Source organism: Littorina saxatilis, linkage group LG17, assembly GCF_037325665.1.
Source record: "Littorina saxatilis isolate snail1 linkage group LG17, US_GU_Lsax_2.0, whole genome shotgun sequence".
Classification (NCBI taxonomy): domain Eukaryota; kingdom Metazoa; phylum Mollusca; class Gastropoda; order Littorinimorpha; family Littorinidae; genus Littorina; species Littorina saxatilis.
This window is the reverse complement of record NC_090261.1, coordinates 65,374,171-65,390,194: the sequence shown is the minus strand read 5'-3', so window position 1 is coordinate 65,390,194 and position 16,024 is coordinate 65,374,171. Positions and strand designations below refer to the sequence as shown.

At 43.1% G+C, this 16,024-nt stretch overlaps 1 protein-coding gene across 1 annotated transcript in view; it reads left to right on the top strand.

Annotated features, from left to right (window-relative positions):
• The window catches only part of LOC138952180 (TALPID3 protein-like), a 102,873-nt gene that overhangs the window by 70,064 nt on the left and 16,785 nt on the right, over nucleotides 1-16,024 (top strand). Inside the window, exons 9-14 of the mRNA XM_070323779.1 lie at nucleotides 5,420-5,485; nucleotides 6,214-6,485; nucleotides 10,452-10,518; nucleotides 11,953-12,189; nucleotides 13,624-13,783; nucleotides 15,431-15,583. Of these exons, the coding sequence (XP_070179880.1) occupies nucleotides 5,420-5,485; nucleotides 6,214-6,485; nucleotides 10,452-10,518; nucleotides 11,953-12,189; nucleotides 13,624-13,783; nucleotides 15,431-15,583 (955 nt within the window). The remainder of the gene's footprint in view (nucleotides 1-5,419; nucleotides 5,486-6,213; nucleotides 6,486-10,451; nucleotides 10,519-11,952; nucleotides 12,190-13,623; nucleotides 13,784-15,430; nucleotides 15,584-16,024) is intronic.

Here is a 16,024-nt window from a genome sequence, read left to right as displayed (position 1 = left end):
TGTTGGTCTGATCGCGTGCGTGTGTGTCTGTATGGGAGAGGGTGGAAGAGGGGTAGGGGTGGCTGTGTTGGTCTGATCGCGTGCGTGTGTCTGTATGGGAGAGGGTGGAAGAGGGGTAGGGGTGGCTGTGTTGGTCTGATCGCGTGTGTGTCTGTATGGGAGAGAGGGGTAGGGGTGGCTGTGTTGGTCTGATCGCGTGTGTGTGTCTGTGTGAGAAAGGGTTGGAGAGGGGTAGGTATGACGGCTTACTAGTGCCAAAACCTGGGGTTACCATTTTCACGTGAAAATTAGTGATTAACAGTGTTAATTACTCATTTTCATTTTTGCCTCGTTTTCGGTCACAGTAGTCGGACTTTAAGAGTCCGCACTGAGAGGCTACAATGTCCGTCAAATATCACTCTCACACAATTTCTGAAATATCTTTTAATAGAAGGCCTTATCGAGCAAGTTATCCGACGTGAAGATGCATGTCACAGTTTTCTGCAATAGCGCTTTCCTTAAACGTTGTTTTGGGTATCTTAGAAAAGAATAATCGACCTCGAAAACTTTCGAATCGAAGCTGTTCGTAGCAGACAGACTTTTGATCGGCTGTGGTCTCACACTTTCACATATATGTATCTTTCAATATAATTCCTTATTCGACAAGTTGTCGGGCAGACAGCTGTACCTCATATTTATTTCCACTACTACACTCATACATCTGCTTTGTAGTGTATTAGTGAAGGACAATCGATCCGAAAATGTTCGAATCGAGAGAGGAAAAATGGCGTCTGGCCGGCCGTGTGCTGAAGGTCCGACCACTAGCAGACGGCTCTGTTCGCGGTCTAGACTCACACACTTTCACAAATATCTTTCGATAGAATTCGTTATTCAACAAGTTATCAGACAGACAGCTGTATGTCACGGTTATCTACACATGCGCTCAGCTCTTATTGTTAAATTGCATCGGATTAAAGAACTATGGACCAGAAAAGTATCGAATCGAAGGATGTTTCGCTCTGGCCGGTGTAACAGTCGCGCATGCGCATTGAACATCCACAGTCACGAGGCACATGAAAAGTAGTAATTAGCGCGTGAAAAATACTAATTTTTAGTTTTGGCACTAGTAAGCCGTCAGGAGGCGAGCCAAAACTGAAAATTAGACATTAATACTTGAAAATTAGTCATAATTGTAATTTTCTCGTGAAAATTAGTAACTTTCACGTGTTAATTACTAATTTTTAGTTTTGGCGCTAGTAAGCTGTCATAGGTAGGGGTGGCTATGTTGGTCTGTTCACCAGTCTGTCTACGTGTTTGCCTGCTTGTTGCTGGCTAGGTGAAGTTTGAAATTGCTGGGGAGGGTTCATTGTTGGGTTGAACGCGTGTCTGTGTTTGGATTGGTGGTGGTGGTGGTGGTGGTGGTGGTGGTGGTGGTGGTGGTGGTGGTGTTTGTGTGTCTGCCCGTGTTTCTGCCCAAGTTTCCATCTGTGTGTCTACCAGGCGAGGCAGGAATCAAGGACCTGCCTGACAGTTCTCATTGTGTGTCTGTTTTTGAAAGTGTGGGGTTGGGCTAACGAGTTGGTGCCTTTGCCTGCGTGTTTGTCTACGTCTGTTACTGTGTACCTGTATTGCGGTTATGCAAAGCTACTGGGTCTGTCTATTTGTCTTATTAAGATTTATTTTGTTAAACAAGAAAGGATAGTTATTGGAACGTTTGATTTATGACAAAACAAGACGAACAAAGAACAAGTCGCGCAAGGCGAAATTACTACATTTTAGTCAAGCTGTGGAACTCACAGAATGAAATTGAACGCACTGCATTTTTTCACAATAGACTTTATGGCAGATGTTGATGTCTCTGTCACAACAATCCAGAAAAGCGCGACAGCTGTTGCGCTGAGGACGATAACACGCTTTTTTTATATCTCTGTTCTTTTTAACTCTCTGAACGTGTTTTTAATCCAAACATATCATATCTATATGTTTTTGGAATCAGGAACCGACAAGGAATAAGATGAAATTGTTTTTAAATCGATTTCGGAAATTTAATTTTAATCATACTTTTTAATTTTCAGAGCTTGTTTTTAATCCGAATATAACATATTTATATGTTTTTGGAAGCAGAAAATGATGAAGAATACGATCAACGTAATTTGGGATCGTTTTATAAAAATAATAATTTTAATTACAATTTTCAGATTTTTAATGACCAAAATCATTAATTAATTGTTAAGCCTCCAAGCTGAAATGCAATACCAAAGTCCGGCCTTCGTCGAAGATTGCTTGGCCAAAATTTCAATCAATTTTATTGAAAAATGAGGCGGGTGTGACAGTGCCGCCTCAACTTTTACAAAATGCCGGATATGACGTCACCAAAGACATTTATCAAAAAAATGAAAAAACGTCTGGGGATATCATACCCAGGAACTCTCATGAAAAATGTCATAGAGATCGGTCTAGTAGTTTACTCTGAATCGCTCTACACACACACACACACAGACACACACACACACACACACACACACACACACACATACACCACGACCCTCGTCTCGATTCCCCCCTCTACGTTAAAACATTTAGTCAAAACTTGACTAAATGTAAAAAAAAGACCATTCCAATCACTAACTGTTATTGTTTTGTTTCTGTTGTGGAGTTTGAAATGTTAGCAGTCAGTTTTCGGATTCTTGTTTGTCTCCTTGTTGGCATGTGGCTGTGTAAGTAGCGTGTGTGGTTGGGTGGGGTTTTTTTTTTAGGGGGGGGGGGGGGGGGGGATTTCTGTCTGTATATCTATGTGTGCCTGTGTCTGCCGGAGTTAGTTGGACCGCTTCTGGGGTTGTTCGCGTGTGTGTCCGTTTGAGAGTTGACGGGGTGGTGGTGTGTCTGTCTGCGTGTGGCTGAGTCTCCTGTGGTTTCCTGGCTAGATCAAGTACTATTGATTGTTCGTCTGATCGCGTGCGTGGCTGTCTTGTAGCAAAGGAAGGTTTGGGTGAATTTGTGCATTGTGTGTGTGTGTCTGTCTGCCTGTGTGTGTGTGTGCGTGTGTGTGTGTGTCTGTGTCTGTGTCTGTGTGTGTATCTGTGTGTGTGTCTGTGTGTGTATCTGTGTGTGTGTGTGTATCTGTGTGCGTGTCTGTCTGTCTGTGTGCGTGTCTTTCTGTCTGCGGTTGTGGATGTGCGTGTTTGAGCTCCTTGAGGCTCCCTGCTTCAGGCGACTAGGTGAGGCAGGAACTGCTAGGGCCGCTTGATTGTTGATCTGATCGCGTGCAGTGTGTGGGATGGAGGGGGGGGGATTTCTCGGGTGACTGTGTGTGTGTGTGTGTGTGTCTCTCTCTCTTTGTCTCTCTCTCTCTCTTTGTCTCTCTGTCTCTCTCTCTCCCCCTCTCTCTCTCTCTCTCTCTCTCTCTCTCTCCCACTCTCTCTTGCTCTCTCTCTCCCCCTCTCTCTCTCTCTCCCTCTCTCTCCCTCAGTCTCTCTCTCTCCCTCCCTCTCGCTCTCTCTCTCTCCCTCTCTCTCTCTGTCTCTCCCTCTCTCTCTCTCTTCCTCCCTCTCTCTCTCTCCCTCCCTCTCTCTCCCTCTCTCTCACCCCCCTCTTTTTTTCTCTCTCTCTCTCTCTCCCTCTCTCTCTCCCTCCCTCTCTCCCTCCCTCCCTCCTCTCTCTCTCTCTCTCTCTCTCTCTCTCTCTCTCTCTCTCTCTCTCTCTCTCTCTCTCTCTCTCTCTCTCTCTCTCTCCCGTGCACCTACACACATACACACTAGAGGTTTGGATGAGGATGAAAGGGGAGGGGCTGAAATGGTGGGGTAGTCTGTTTATCCCCCGGCACCCCATCAAAGTTCTAGTATATGGCTGTCAATACAAGATCTATGTCCACACTTAGCCCCTTGTCATGTTCTGTGTCATCCTGAATGAATCTCATTGTGTCCTTTCTTTCAGTATGTGATGTCACTGTCATGGGGCTAATAAGGGAGATTGCCGGTGTAACACGAGGAAATTACTCCCACGATATTTTTTACTCCGGAGTAAACATTTCGTACGAAAAAGTTACTCCCTTTACGAAAAAAGCACTCCCCCATTACACGAGAAAATTACTCCCCAAGACAGGGGAGTTCCGAGTAAACATTTGAACAAAAATGTTACTCCCCTGACGAATAAATAACGAATAAATTACTTCACCCCAACACAAGCAATTTGACTTCCCATGCCAGGTGTACGAATTTTTTACTCCCTCGTCCCCTGTTAGAAGGGGTGGAAGGAGGGTAGCGCGACATTCGTGTGCGCGAGATCACTTATTGGCATTATCCCTTCGCCCGCATCCCATTTTTGCGTACGAGATTTTTACTGGAAGTAAAAAAAAAATGGGGAGTACAAATTTCGTGGAGGGAGTAATTTGTTCGTGCCTTGGGGAGTTCTTTTCTCGTACGAAAAGTGTACTCGGAGTAAGAATTTCGTACGAAATATTTACTCCGGAGTACATTCTTCGTGGAGTAAAAATGTCGAGTTACACCGGGATCAGTTCTCTCATGATAGTCTTACCTGAAACATGTGCAAGGCGTGAAGAACAACTCATGTAGTGTGAAATATTATCAGCAGTAACTTGTAAACAAGTTGAATAGACTGTGTTCGAAAAAAAAAATCTGTTGGGTTTGTATGGATTGTGAAAGAGTGAATACCCTTACTTTTAGTTTGACAAATAATCCTCACATGCCGTCCTTGTCCATAGTCCTCACATGCCGTCCTTGTCCATAGTCCTCACATGCCGTCCTTGTCCATAGTCCTCACATGCCGTCCTTGTCCATAGTCCTCACATGCCGTCCTTGTCCATAGTCCTCACATGCCGTCCTTGTCCATAGTCCTCACATGCCGTCCTTGTCCACGTGTGTCAGACACACCCCTTGCTGGTGACTTGCCTGGTGACTTGCCTGTGGATTTGTTGTTTCACTAAGAGCTAACCCATACAAACCGAGCAGAGCTATTTCTGGAATCCATCTATTGTCACTGACACTGTGTTGTGTGTGTGTATGTAGCTAAACAAGTAGAGTTGTCATTGACAGTGCAGTGTGTTGTGTGTGTGTATGTAGCTACACCAGTAGAGTTGTCACTGACAGTGTGTTGTGTGTGTGTGTGTATGTTGCTAAACGAGTCAGAGTTGTCATTGACAGTGTGTTGTGTGTGTGTATGTAGCTAAACGAGTAGAGTTGTCATTGACAGTGTGTTGTGTGTGTGTATGTAGCTAAACGAGTAGAGTTGTCATTGACAGTGTGTTGTGTGTGTGTGTGTAGCTAAACGAGTAGAGTTGTCATTGACAGTGTGTTGTGTGTGTGTATGTAGCTAAAGGAGTAGAGTTGTCATTGACAGTGTGTTGTGTGTGTGTGTGTAGCTAAACGAGTAGAGTTGTCATTGACAGTGTGTTGTGTGTTGACAGTGTGTTGTGTGTTGACAGACAGACCTGAGGACCAGTAAGAGCAGACCCATCATCGAGGATCCCGCCCCTCTGGAACACTATCTGGTCAGACGCTTTCCTGATTATTGTCTGGTTGGCGGGCTAGCTGGCTGGCTGGCTGGCTGGCTGTCTGCCTGTCTGCCAATCATCCTGTCTGTCTTTCTTTGTATGTGTTACCTCATGAGCATGTGTTCTTAATGGAAAAACACATGTTAGTATTTCAAGATTTGAAATTGTGTGTCCTCTGCTGAAATTGCAGTCTGTGTTCACCGTTTGACTGTAAGCTAACAGACTTGGTAACAAATTGCAGTCTGTGTTCACTGTTTGACTATAAGCTAACAGACTTGGTAACAAATTGCAGTCTGTGTTCACTGTTTGACTATAAGCTAACAGACTTGGTAACAAATTGCAGTCTGTGTTCACTGTTTGACTATAAGCTAACAGACTTGGTAACAAATTGCAGTCTGTGTTCACTGTTTGACTATAAGCTAACAGACTTGGTACATGTAACACATTTTTGATATTCAAAAAACAAGAATGGTACATTATTGAAACGTTTAATTTATGACAAAACAAAACGTTGCAATCACTGTACATCCACCCAGACGGACAGACAGACAAACACTTATGATACAGATAGTAAACTTGGCTAATTAATAAAAGATAATGAAATTATTAATTTTCGAATGCCCAGACTCTGTAGCATAATCAGCAAAATTTGCAAAGCTTATTTCTGTGTGAAAGCAGGTACAGACGTTTGTGTAAAAATATGATGTATTTGATCCATTCCCCAGAAGCGAGTTCGTGACGCCAACACCACGCCCTACTCCAAGCTGGGCAAGGCTCACCGAGACCGCAGCTCCAGCCCCTCCAAGCACGCCGCCGGCACATCCAAGGTGCTGCGCAGCACTGACGCCCCCGTGCAGGACAAGTACCGCGATGCACGCAGCGTGCTTCAGAGTGTGGTGTCAGGGAGAGAGACGCTGGAGAAAAACCTGGAGATGATGACCAGGACGCGACAAGACGTGGATGTCTACACCCTCATAGGTGGCGCCACTGCTGACAGGTGAGCTTGACCTATCGTATGTGTATATATTGTAATGTTATGGGGTTGGGACAGGATGTTGATGTTTACACCCCCATAGGTGGCGCCACTGCTGATAGGTGAGCTTGACCTGTCGTATGTGAGTTGTTCTTCAGTACTGGTGACAGAAAGGGGGAAAAGTGGTCAAAATTCAAATCTCTAGTTTTGTTTTTGAAATATTGCTTTTCATAAAGCAGAAATACTGTAGTATCTGTTGTACATAAGAAAAAATCACTGGTTCACATGGTTCCTACATAATCTAACTTTTAAAGCTGGTTCTTGTGTGTCTGTGTGTATGTTTGTATGATGACGATAGGACCCGAAACGGCTGCACGGACTGAGACAGGAATTGCAGAGAATGTTCTTTGCCACTCGAGTCGTGTCATAAGGTACTTTTGGAATAGCAAATTTGAAAGGATTCTTCAAAAAACGGCGGAAAACATTATATACCCTGTGAGCTATCGAGGATCCTCCCCGTCTGGGCTGTCGAAACATGGTCTTGTTAAAAGACGTTTTCAAATGCGGCGGGGAGATACACTCGAAGCACATTTAGCGAAGTTATGTTGCCAAATCATCAAAGATCAACATTTCACTACACGGATCGATGCACACAGTCGAAATAGATGTGACTTTCACACGACCGAAGACAACTTACTAGCAGACTAGCAGACGACAAGATCTAAATATTTAGATCAGTGAGAGCAATCCGTTGAAGAACAGTTACTCCGCTTATTCGTCTTCAGTTAAGCTTATTTCCCCTGCCATAAGTTTCCTTGCAGATCTGCAGTCGCGTAGTGAAATGAACTAGTGTCATCGGAAGATTCTTCTCAGTCAATGATCAAAGCACAGTAAGTTCTATGCTGACAAAAGTCACTTTCGGACAACACGACGATTGACTTAATTTATGAGCCCAAAGGTAACAATATCGACAAGAATGTACGCATTTGACATTAAATGAAACATTCATAGACAGTTTCCAACTCACCAGATCTGCCAAAGAGCCGTCATTCGTGAAAAAACGATGATTTTAATCAGACAGGTATCGGAAACAAGCCTTGGTCACCTGCGTTATTCCTTCCAAGGCGACGTGACGGCGCCACATTTGTTTGTTTATGGCTGTTTATCGCGAAACAACACAGTTGAAATTTGTGTGTAAAATACCACAAATTTGTGGTGAATCAGTTCGTCATCTGCGTTTCGATTGTAATTAAGTCAGATTGGAGTTACTTTGAATCGAAGGCGAGGGTAACCTGCGTTATTTGTGGGACATCGTGAACAAATTTGATTGCAATATTTTATACAGAAAGTAAATTTCAATGATTCTGGCTCAGACTTGTAGATCTGTTATGCAGTGTGTTGGTAGTGTATCTGCTTTTCTGCTGTGAAGCTCATTTGGAGTGATACGCTGATCGAAGTGGGGTACCCTATGTGGGACATCAGCCGTATGCAGATTACGCCTCAGAACACTCTCGCATTTCACAAAGACAACAATAATTTGCAACATTTCAAGAACTGCATCAGTTTTATTAGATACTATTTCAACAACAACAGCACAAACACGACTATTATCAACAACACAGAACGGGAGGTAAGTCTTCAAAGACGCACCAAGTGTGCGTTCCCGTTTTTGGACGCCATTTTTGCTGGCATTTTCACAGTAAATCTTAATATTTCCATATCTATTGAATGATTTTGGTATTTTCTTTGATTGTGCCGATTCTCCTATCTCTCTGGCATGTACTGGGTGCTTTGTGACCAGTTTCTCCCCTAGACTGTATTGAAAAATGCGTCCGTCTGAGCTGACCCCCACTTGTGACCAGTAGCAAAGAACAACTCATGTGTATATATTGTAATGTTATGGGGTCGCGACAGGACGTGGATGTGTACACCCAGATAGGTGGCGCCACTGCTGATAGGTGAGCTTGACCTATCGTATGTGTATATATTGTAATGTTATGGGGTCGCGACAGGACGTGGATGTGTACACCCTGAGAGGTGGCGCCACCGCTGATAGGTGAGCTTGACCTGTCGTATGTGTATATATTGTAATGTTATGGGGTCGCGACAGGACGTGGATGTGTACACCCTGCTGATAGGTGAGCTTGACCTGTCGTAAGTGTATATATTGTAATGTTATGGGGTCGCGACAGGACGTGGATGTGTACACCCTGATAGGTGGCGCCACTGCTGATAGGTGAGCTTGACCTGTCGTATGTGTATATATTGTAATGTTAGGGGGTCGCGACAGGACGTGGATGTGTACACCCTGATAGGTGGCGCCACTGCTGATAGGTGAGCTTGACCTGTCGTATGTGTATATATTGTAATGTTATGGGGTCGCGACAGGACGTGGATGTGTACACCCTGAGAGGTGGCGCCACTGCTGATAGGTGAGCTTGACCTGTCGTATGTGTATACAGTGGAACCCCCCTTTTAAGACTTTCAAAAATCTGAGAAAATCAGGTCTTAACAAGTCGCGTAAGGCGAAATTACTACATTTAGTCAAGCTGTGGAACTCACAGAATGAAACTGAACGTAGTCCGCCGCTAGTGCAAAAGGCAGTGAAAGTGACGAGCCTGTTTGGCGCGGTAGCGGTTGCGCTGTGCTTCATAGCACGCTTTACTGTACCTCTCCTCGTTTTAACTTTCTGAGCGTGTTTTTAATCCAAACATATCATATCTATATGTTTTTGGAATCAGGAACCGAAAAGGAATAAGATGAAATAGTTTTCAAAACGATTTTGGAAATTTGATTTTAATCATAATTTTTATATTTTTAATTTTCAGAGCTTGTTTTTAATCCGAATATAACATATTTTTGGAATCAGAACATGATGAAGAATAAAATAAAAGTAATTTTGGATCGTTTTATAAAAAAATAATTTTAATTACAATTTTCAGATTTTTAATGACCAAAGTCATTAATTAATTTGTTAGCCTCCATGCTGAAATGCAATACCAAAGTCCGGCCTTCGTCGAAGATTGCTTGGCCAAAATTTCAATCAATTTGATTGAAAATTGAGGGTGTGACAGTGCCGCCTCAACTTTTACAAAAAGCCGGATATGACGTCATAAAAGACATTGATCGAAAAAATGAAAAAAACGTCTGGGGATATCATACCCAGGAACTCTCATGTAAAATTTCATAAAGATCGGTCCAGTAGTTTACTCTGAATCGCTCTGCACACACACACGCACAGACAGACAGACACACACACACACACACATACACCACGACCCTCGTCTCGATTCCCCCTCTACGTTAAAACATTTAGTCAAAACTTGACTAAATGTATAAAGGAGGGAGTCTTAAATGGGGGTAATTTGACAGAGGTTATGCACAGAAGGTCTAAAAAAAACAAGGTCTTAAAAGGGGGTTCCACTGTAATTTGGATGTTGATGTTTACACTCTGATTGGTGGCGCCATTGCTGACAGGTGACCTCCCGAAGACAGGTACATCGTTCATTCCGTAGCTCATCTGACATAAAAACCAGTGTCATTTGGATCCTCTGGGTTATTGGGGGATTAATTTCCCAGAGCAAAATTTTTGTTCCAATTCATGTTGGTGTCGGAACGCCCAAGTGTGCACACATGCACTAAACATGGTGTTTGAAATGACACCTGTGAAAACTTAGCTGCACAGTTTTTTTTGCAATTTCTTGAGGCTTCCATGCTAAAAGTTTACACATCCTTATGGTTTAGCCACTGTGTAGCTGGCTAAACTTTCACTCTTATATTTTACTGCATGTTAAAAAGGGGGTGGGGGTGTATAATATATCTTTCTCAGCCATCTTCTTTTCGGTTTTAAATCAGTAGCATTTTCAGGCACTGAAACATCATTAACACCAAGATTTCTGTTGGCTAAACAGAACAGAAAAAATGCATGGAAAACAAACAACGAATTTCAGTTGTGTTTGGAATGATATTCTTCATGCTATGTGCTTGCAGGTCAGAGGCTGCACGCATACAGAAGATGGTGGAGAAGCGAATCACTTCACTCAACAATGAAGTGAAGGTGAGACACAACTAATTCACCTGCATATCTATTTTATAGCCGCAGAAAATTCAAATATAGTAGATAAATCGTTTGGAGAGTTAACATTCATAAAAGACTCCAATTTTTTAGAATTAAATCAATCAATCAATCAATCAATCAATGAGGCTTATATCGCGCATATTCCGTGGGTACAGTTCTAGGCGCTCAGCAGTGATGCCGTGTGAGATGAAATTTTATACGGCCAGTAATTGCAGCCATTTCGGCGCATATTTACCTTTCACGGCCTATTATTCCAAGTCACACGGGTATAGGTAGACAATTATTTAACTGTGCCTAAGCAATTTTGCCAGGTAAGACCCTTTTGTCAATCGTGGGATCTTTAACGTGCACACCCAATGTAGTGTACACGCAGACCTGTTTACCCTTACGATTTTGGCGTAATTTATTACGATTTTCTGCAAAAAATACGCCATTACGCTATCCGTGTCAAGACTACGATTTTCATAAATTAAAAAAATGTAAAAAAAATAAAAAAAAAATTTTTTTTTTTTTTTTAATTTTTTTTTTTTTTTATCAATTCACATGTTTGGCATTGTTTTTTTCAATGGCAAAATGGGGTGAAAAAGCACAGGACTGACCAGAGATCATGTCTGTCTGATGAGAGGCTGGAGAGCCTTATTCTAGTGGTGAAGTCTCGCCCTCACTCATTCGGCAAGCGCAAGTACAGTAGAAAAGCGCTTGACACACTGAAAAAGGCCTACTACGAGCAAAAGAAAAAGAATCAGTGATGCATGTGCTTTTGATGTGATCCTCTTTGAAATTATGATGACTACAAAAACTGACTGATGTGTTTTGTTTGTGAATGATGGATATATGTGCATGATTGCGTTTCGCAGACACAGTTGTCATGTGCGTTGTAATTGGCGACGAATGCTGGATGATTACTATTTTTGTGCCAGGATTACTATTTTTGGGGCTGAGCATTACTCCAAAACACTTATGGGGGTAAACAGGTCTGGTACACGGGGGGGAGTTCGGACACCGAAGAGAGTCTGCACACAAAGTTGACTCAGAAATAAATTTCCGCCGAACATGGGATCGAACTCACGCTGACAGCGGCCAACTGAATACAAATCCAGCGCGCTACCAACTGAGCTATATCCCCGTACATTGTACGAAGAGAAACCTTAAGCACTTTGAAAAAAAGAAAAAGATATTTAATCACAGAGAGATGTGTGCTACCCTGCATGCAAAGTGAACACATTGTGTGCAAAGTAAGGTACGCTCAAACTCCTGTGCAAGCTTAATCTTTGTGTTCACTTTGGCTTTTTCTGACAATTCTGCTTACAATAATTTCTGACAATTGTTTTTCAGGTTTTTACAATTTTCCTGACAATTTGTGACAATTTTTTGACAATAATCCTCACAATTCCATATAATGTCTGCCTCCAGCGTGAGGTGGAGTGGGACCTCCAGCATGGCGTGTCGCAAACCAAGTCAACCGGCGACCTTGACCCTGGCAGAAAGTCGTACCGTGGAGCAGCCACCAAGCCGACGGTGGGCTTTGGGTCGGGGGCGCCACGCATGAGTCGCATCGACTCGGGACTGCGCAAATCACAGTCTGTGCAGGACACCACAAGCTATCCGGGCAAGGGGAAGAAAATCATCAAGGCTAAACCCGCACCCAAGGTAAGAGTTTTTTTTGTATTACATGCAGGGATGGCCAAATCTCAAAATTGTAACTCGCCAACCGGGCGAGTAACTTAAAAAAAGTTACGAGCCCGCCAGAAATTTCGCGGGCCCGGTACATACCAAAGTTGCTGCATCTGCAGTGTTTATTTGGCTTTAAAACTGGATATTACAACCAAAAGTGTTGCATCGGACCAGAATGTTCACTGGCCAGCCGGGCTAGTTGCCAGGTGGTTTCTACTCGCCCCTGGCGATTGGGCGGACAATTTGGCCATCCCTGTATATGTATTCAAAGAGAGTGATTTTGAGTGTTCATCAAATATTGTTTGTTAGTTTATGAAAAAAGATAGCTAATTGATTTCTTTCTGTCTTTTTTCTAAAAAAAAATTCTCTTCTGTCAGTTTTGTTTCAGCCAGTGACAGTTTTGTTTAAGCCAGTGACAGTTTTGTTTCAGCCAGTGACAGTTTTGTTTAAGCCAATGACAGTTTTGTTTCAGCCAGTGACAGTTTTGTTTAAGCCAGTGACAGTTTTGTTTAAGCCAGTGACATTTATGTTTCAGCCAATGACAGTTTTGTTTAAGCCAGTGACAGTTTTGTTTCAGCCAGTGACAGTTTTGTTTCAGCCAGTGACAGTTTTGTTTAAGCCAGTGACAGTTTTGTTTTAGCCAGTGACAGTTTTGTTTAAGCCAGTGACAGTTTTGTTTAAGCCAGTGACATTTATGGACAGTAACCAGTTTTGTTTCTTCTTCTTCTGCGTTCGTGGGCTGAAACTCCCACGTACACTCGTGTTTTTTGCACGAGTGGAATTTTACGTGTATGACCGTTTTTTACCCCGCCATTTAGGCAGCCATACGCCGTTTTCGGAGGAAGCATGCTGGGTATTTTCGTGTTTCTATAACCCACCGAACTTGGTCTTGTGCTTGCGTGTACACACGGGGGTGTTCGGACACCGAGGAGAGTCTGCACACAAAGTTGACTCTGAGAAATAAATCTCTCGCCGAACGTGGGGACGAACTCACGCTGACAGCGGCCAACTGGATACAAATCCAGCGCGCTACCGACTGAGCTACATCCCCGCCCCAGAGAACCAGTTTTGTTTAAGCCAGTGACATTTATGGACAGTAACCAGTTTTGTTTAAGCCAGTGACATTTATGGACAGTAACCAGTTCTTATTTGGTGAAGAAAGACCGTTGTATTTCACGTAGGATGGTTGGTATACTTACACTCTTAAGCCCGTCCTTAATTGAGGCCGACGTCGACTTTGCCAAGACTACGCCAAGTCTTTTTACCGAAAACTCAGTGCTAAAGCTTCGTACGGGCGGCTTCGCGAAGTATACTTGGCGTAGTCAACTTGGCTCAGTTAAGGTCAGGCTTTACAGCAGGAATTGTTTGACTTCTTCACGTAAATCTTTTCTCTGTTTGTTGTCATTGCAGACGTCCAAGATCCGGTACGAGGACGAGGACGCGATGACCCAGATCTACGGCAAGGCTGGGTACCAGCGCGGCCGGACGACGGTCAAGGACCCCTACCTCCACTACCAGAACCAAGCCAAGCCCCGCACCTCACGTCTACCTTCACCCAAACGACCGGACGGTCTGTGTTCATACATAGAATATGCAGACCTGGGAACCCATACGATTTTGCCGTATTTTGTACGCTTGATTGTCTAGAATAAGATCAGTACGGTCAGTAGAAAAAAAATACGCCAAGAAAAATTCCCAGACTACTTTTCTTCACAAGCTCATCCGAAAGCCAATCCAGTATTTTGACAAATGATTACAGTTTTTGTCCGTAAACATTGAAAGAAGGATGTGTTCTAAATGTATTGGTAAACTTTATTAACGGAGCGACGGACGCGTGTTTGAATCATGGATGTTCAAATGCTCTGTGGAGTACGCTAATTTTTCTGAAAATACACCAAGTGCAAAACAGGGGTTCCCAGGTTTGAATATGCTGCTGGCTGTTGATACAATGGTACCCCCTTTTAAGATGACACCCCCCCTCCCCCCTCCCACCAAATTGAACTCTCCCTCCCTTTTAAGACCCTGTTTTCTCAGACTTTCTGTTCATCACCTCTTTCATTTTACCCCCATTTTAAGACTCACTCCTTTTTAAGACCTGATATTTCTCAGGGTTTTTCTGGTCTTAAAAGTGAAGTTGCACTGTAGCGGGATCATACTGCTTGTTGGTGATAGGTGTTGGTGTTGTTTTATTTGTTCACAGCACTGTAGCGGGATCATACTGCTTGTTGGTGATAGGTGTTGGTGTTGTTTAATGTGTTCACAGCACTGTAGCGGGATCATACTGCTTGTTGGTGATAGGTGTTGGTGTTGTTTAATGTGTTCACAGCACTGAAGCGGGATCATACTGCTTGTTGGTGATAGGTGTTGGTGTTGTTTAATGTGTTCACAGCACTGTAGCGGGATCATACTGCTTGTTGGTGATAGGTGTTGGTGTTGTTTTATTTGTTCACAGCACTGTAGCGGGATCATACTGCTTGTTGGTGATAGGTGTTGGTGTTGTTTAATGTGTTCACAGCACTGTAGCGGGATCATACTGCTTGTTGGTGATAGGTGTTGGTGTTGTTTTATTTGTTCACAGCACTGTAGCGGGATCATACTGCTTGTTGGTGATAGGTGTTGGTGTTGTTTAATGTGTTCACAGCACTGTAGCGGGATCATACTGCTTGTTGGTGATAGGTGTTGGTGTTGTTTTATTTGTTCACAGCACTGTCAGAAGCATTGTTACCATTAGTTTAACCTGTTTAATTAAATGAGTGTTACCAAACTATTGCAACAGTTATGATCTGACAGATTGGCATTTTGTCTCAGTGTGCTACAGCATTCGTTCAAGTACATGTACCGTACTGAAATTAAAATGTATATATATGATCTGGCATTACTTTTGTTATTATCACCTCTGACGTGAATGTTAATCTAATATGAACTATCCTGAATTTTGATGTTTGCGCACATCGCTATCCAGTCAGTGAATGATGACACTAAACGCCCTCTGCGTGCTTCAAACCCGTCAGGGACATTGACTGCATATACTTTGAACAGTGCTAATCAAACTTTACATTACATTTAGCTGTTTAAGAACAATACCTTTTTTTTCATAAGTTGGTAACATTTCATTGCATCACTGTACATGATGATATTGTTTCTTGGGCACAGTAGCATGTTGCAGTAAGTGTGTGTACGAGTTGCGGAAATGACAATGCAGCATGTGGTGTTACAGGCGTGCTGGATGTACGGTCCTTCCAAGCACAGACAGGGAGCACCACTCTCATGCAGGCAGGCCCCAGCGTTGTGCAGGCTGAAGGGGGACAACCACGTCAGTACTTCTTCAGTCCCACACGGGGTTATGTGCCCATTGCTCCCACCACTACAGGTAATAAACCAAGAGTCCACATTAACTTGTCCAACACCCCACCCACCCACCCACCCACATTTAACCCTGGTTGTTGATTTTGACTCTGTTCTAAGGGGGGGGGGGGGGGGGGTTTAAGTTAGTTCTTAAGGATGAAGAAACGGATGTGATGGTACATCACAGTGGAGGAGTAATAGCCACTTTGAACGTCGCCAACTTCACAGACATCGCTGAAGAGCTTTCGTTAATTAAAGTATGAATAGAAGCAGCGGTAGTGTTTTCAATACCAATATCTCGTTACAAGTACCTCTCTTGGTTCTCACAAAATCTGGTCACTCTGTCTCTTCAATCAATCAATAATAATAATAATAATAAAGTGTATTTATATTGCGCCTATCCCTTACAAAAACCAAAAATATTTGGCTCAAAGCGCATTACAACATGTGTAGGGACTTGGTACAA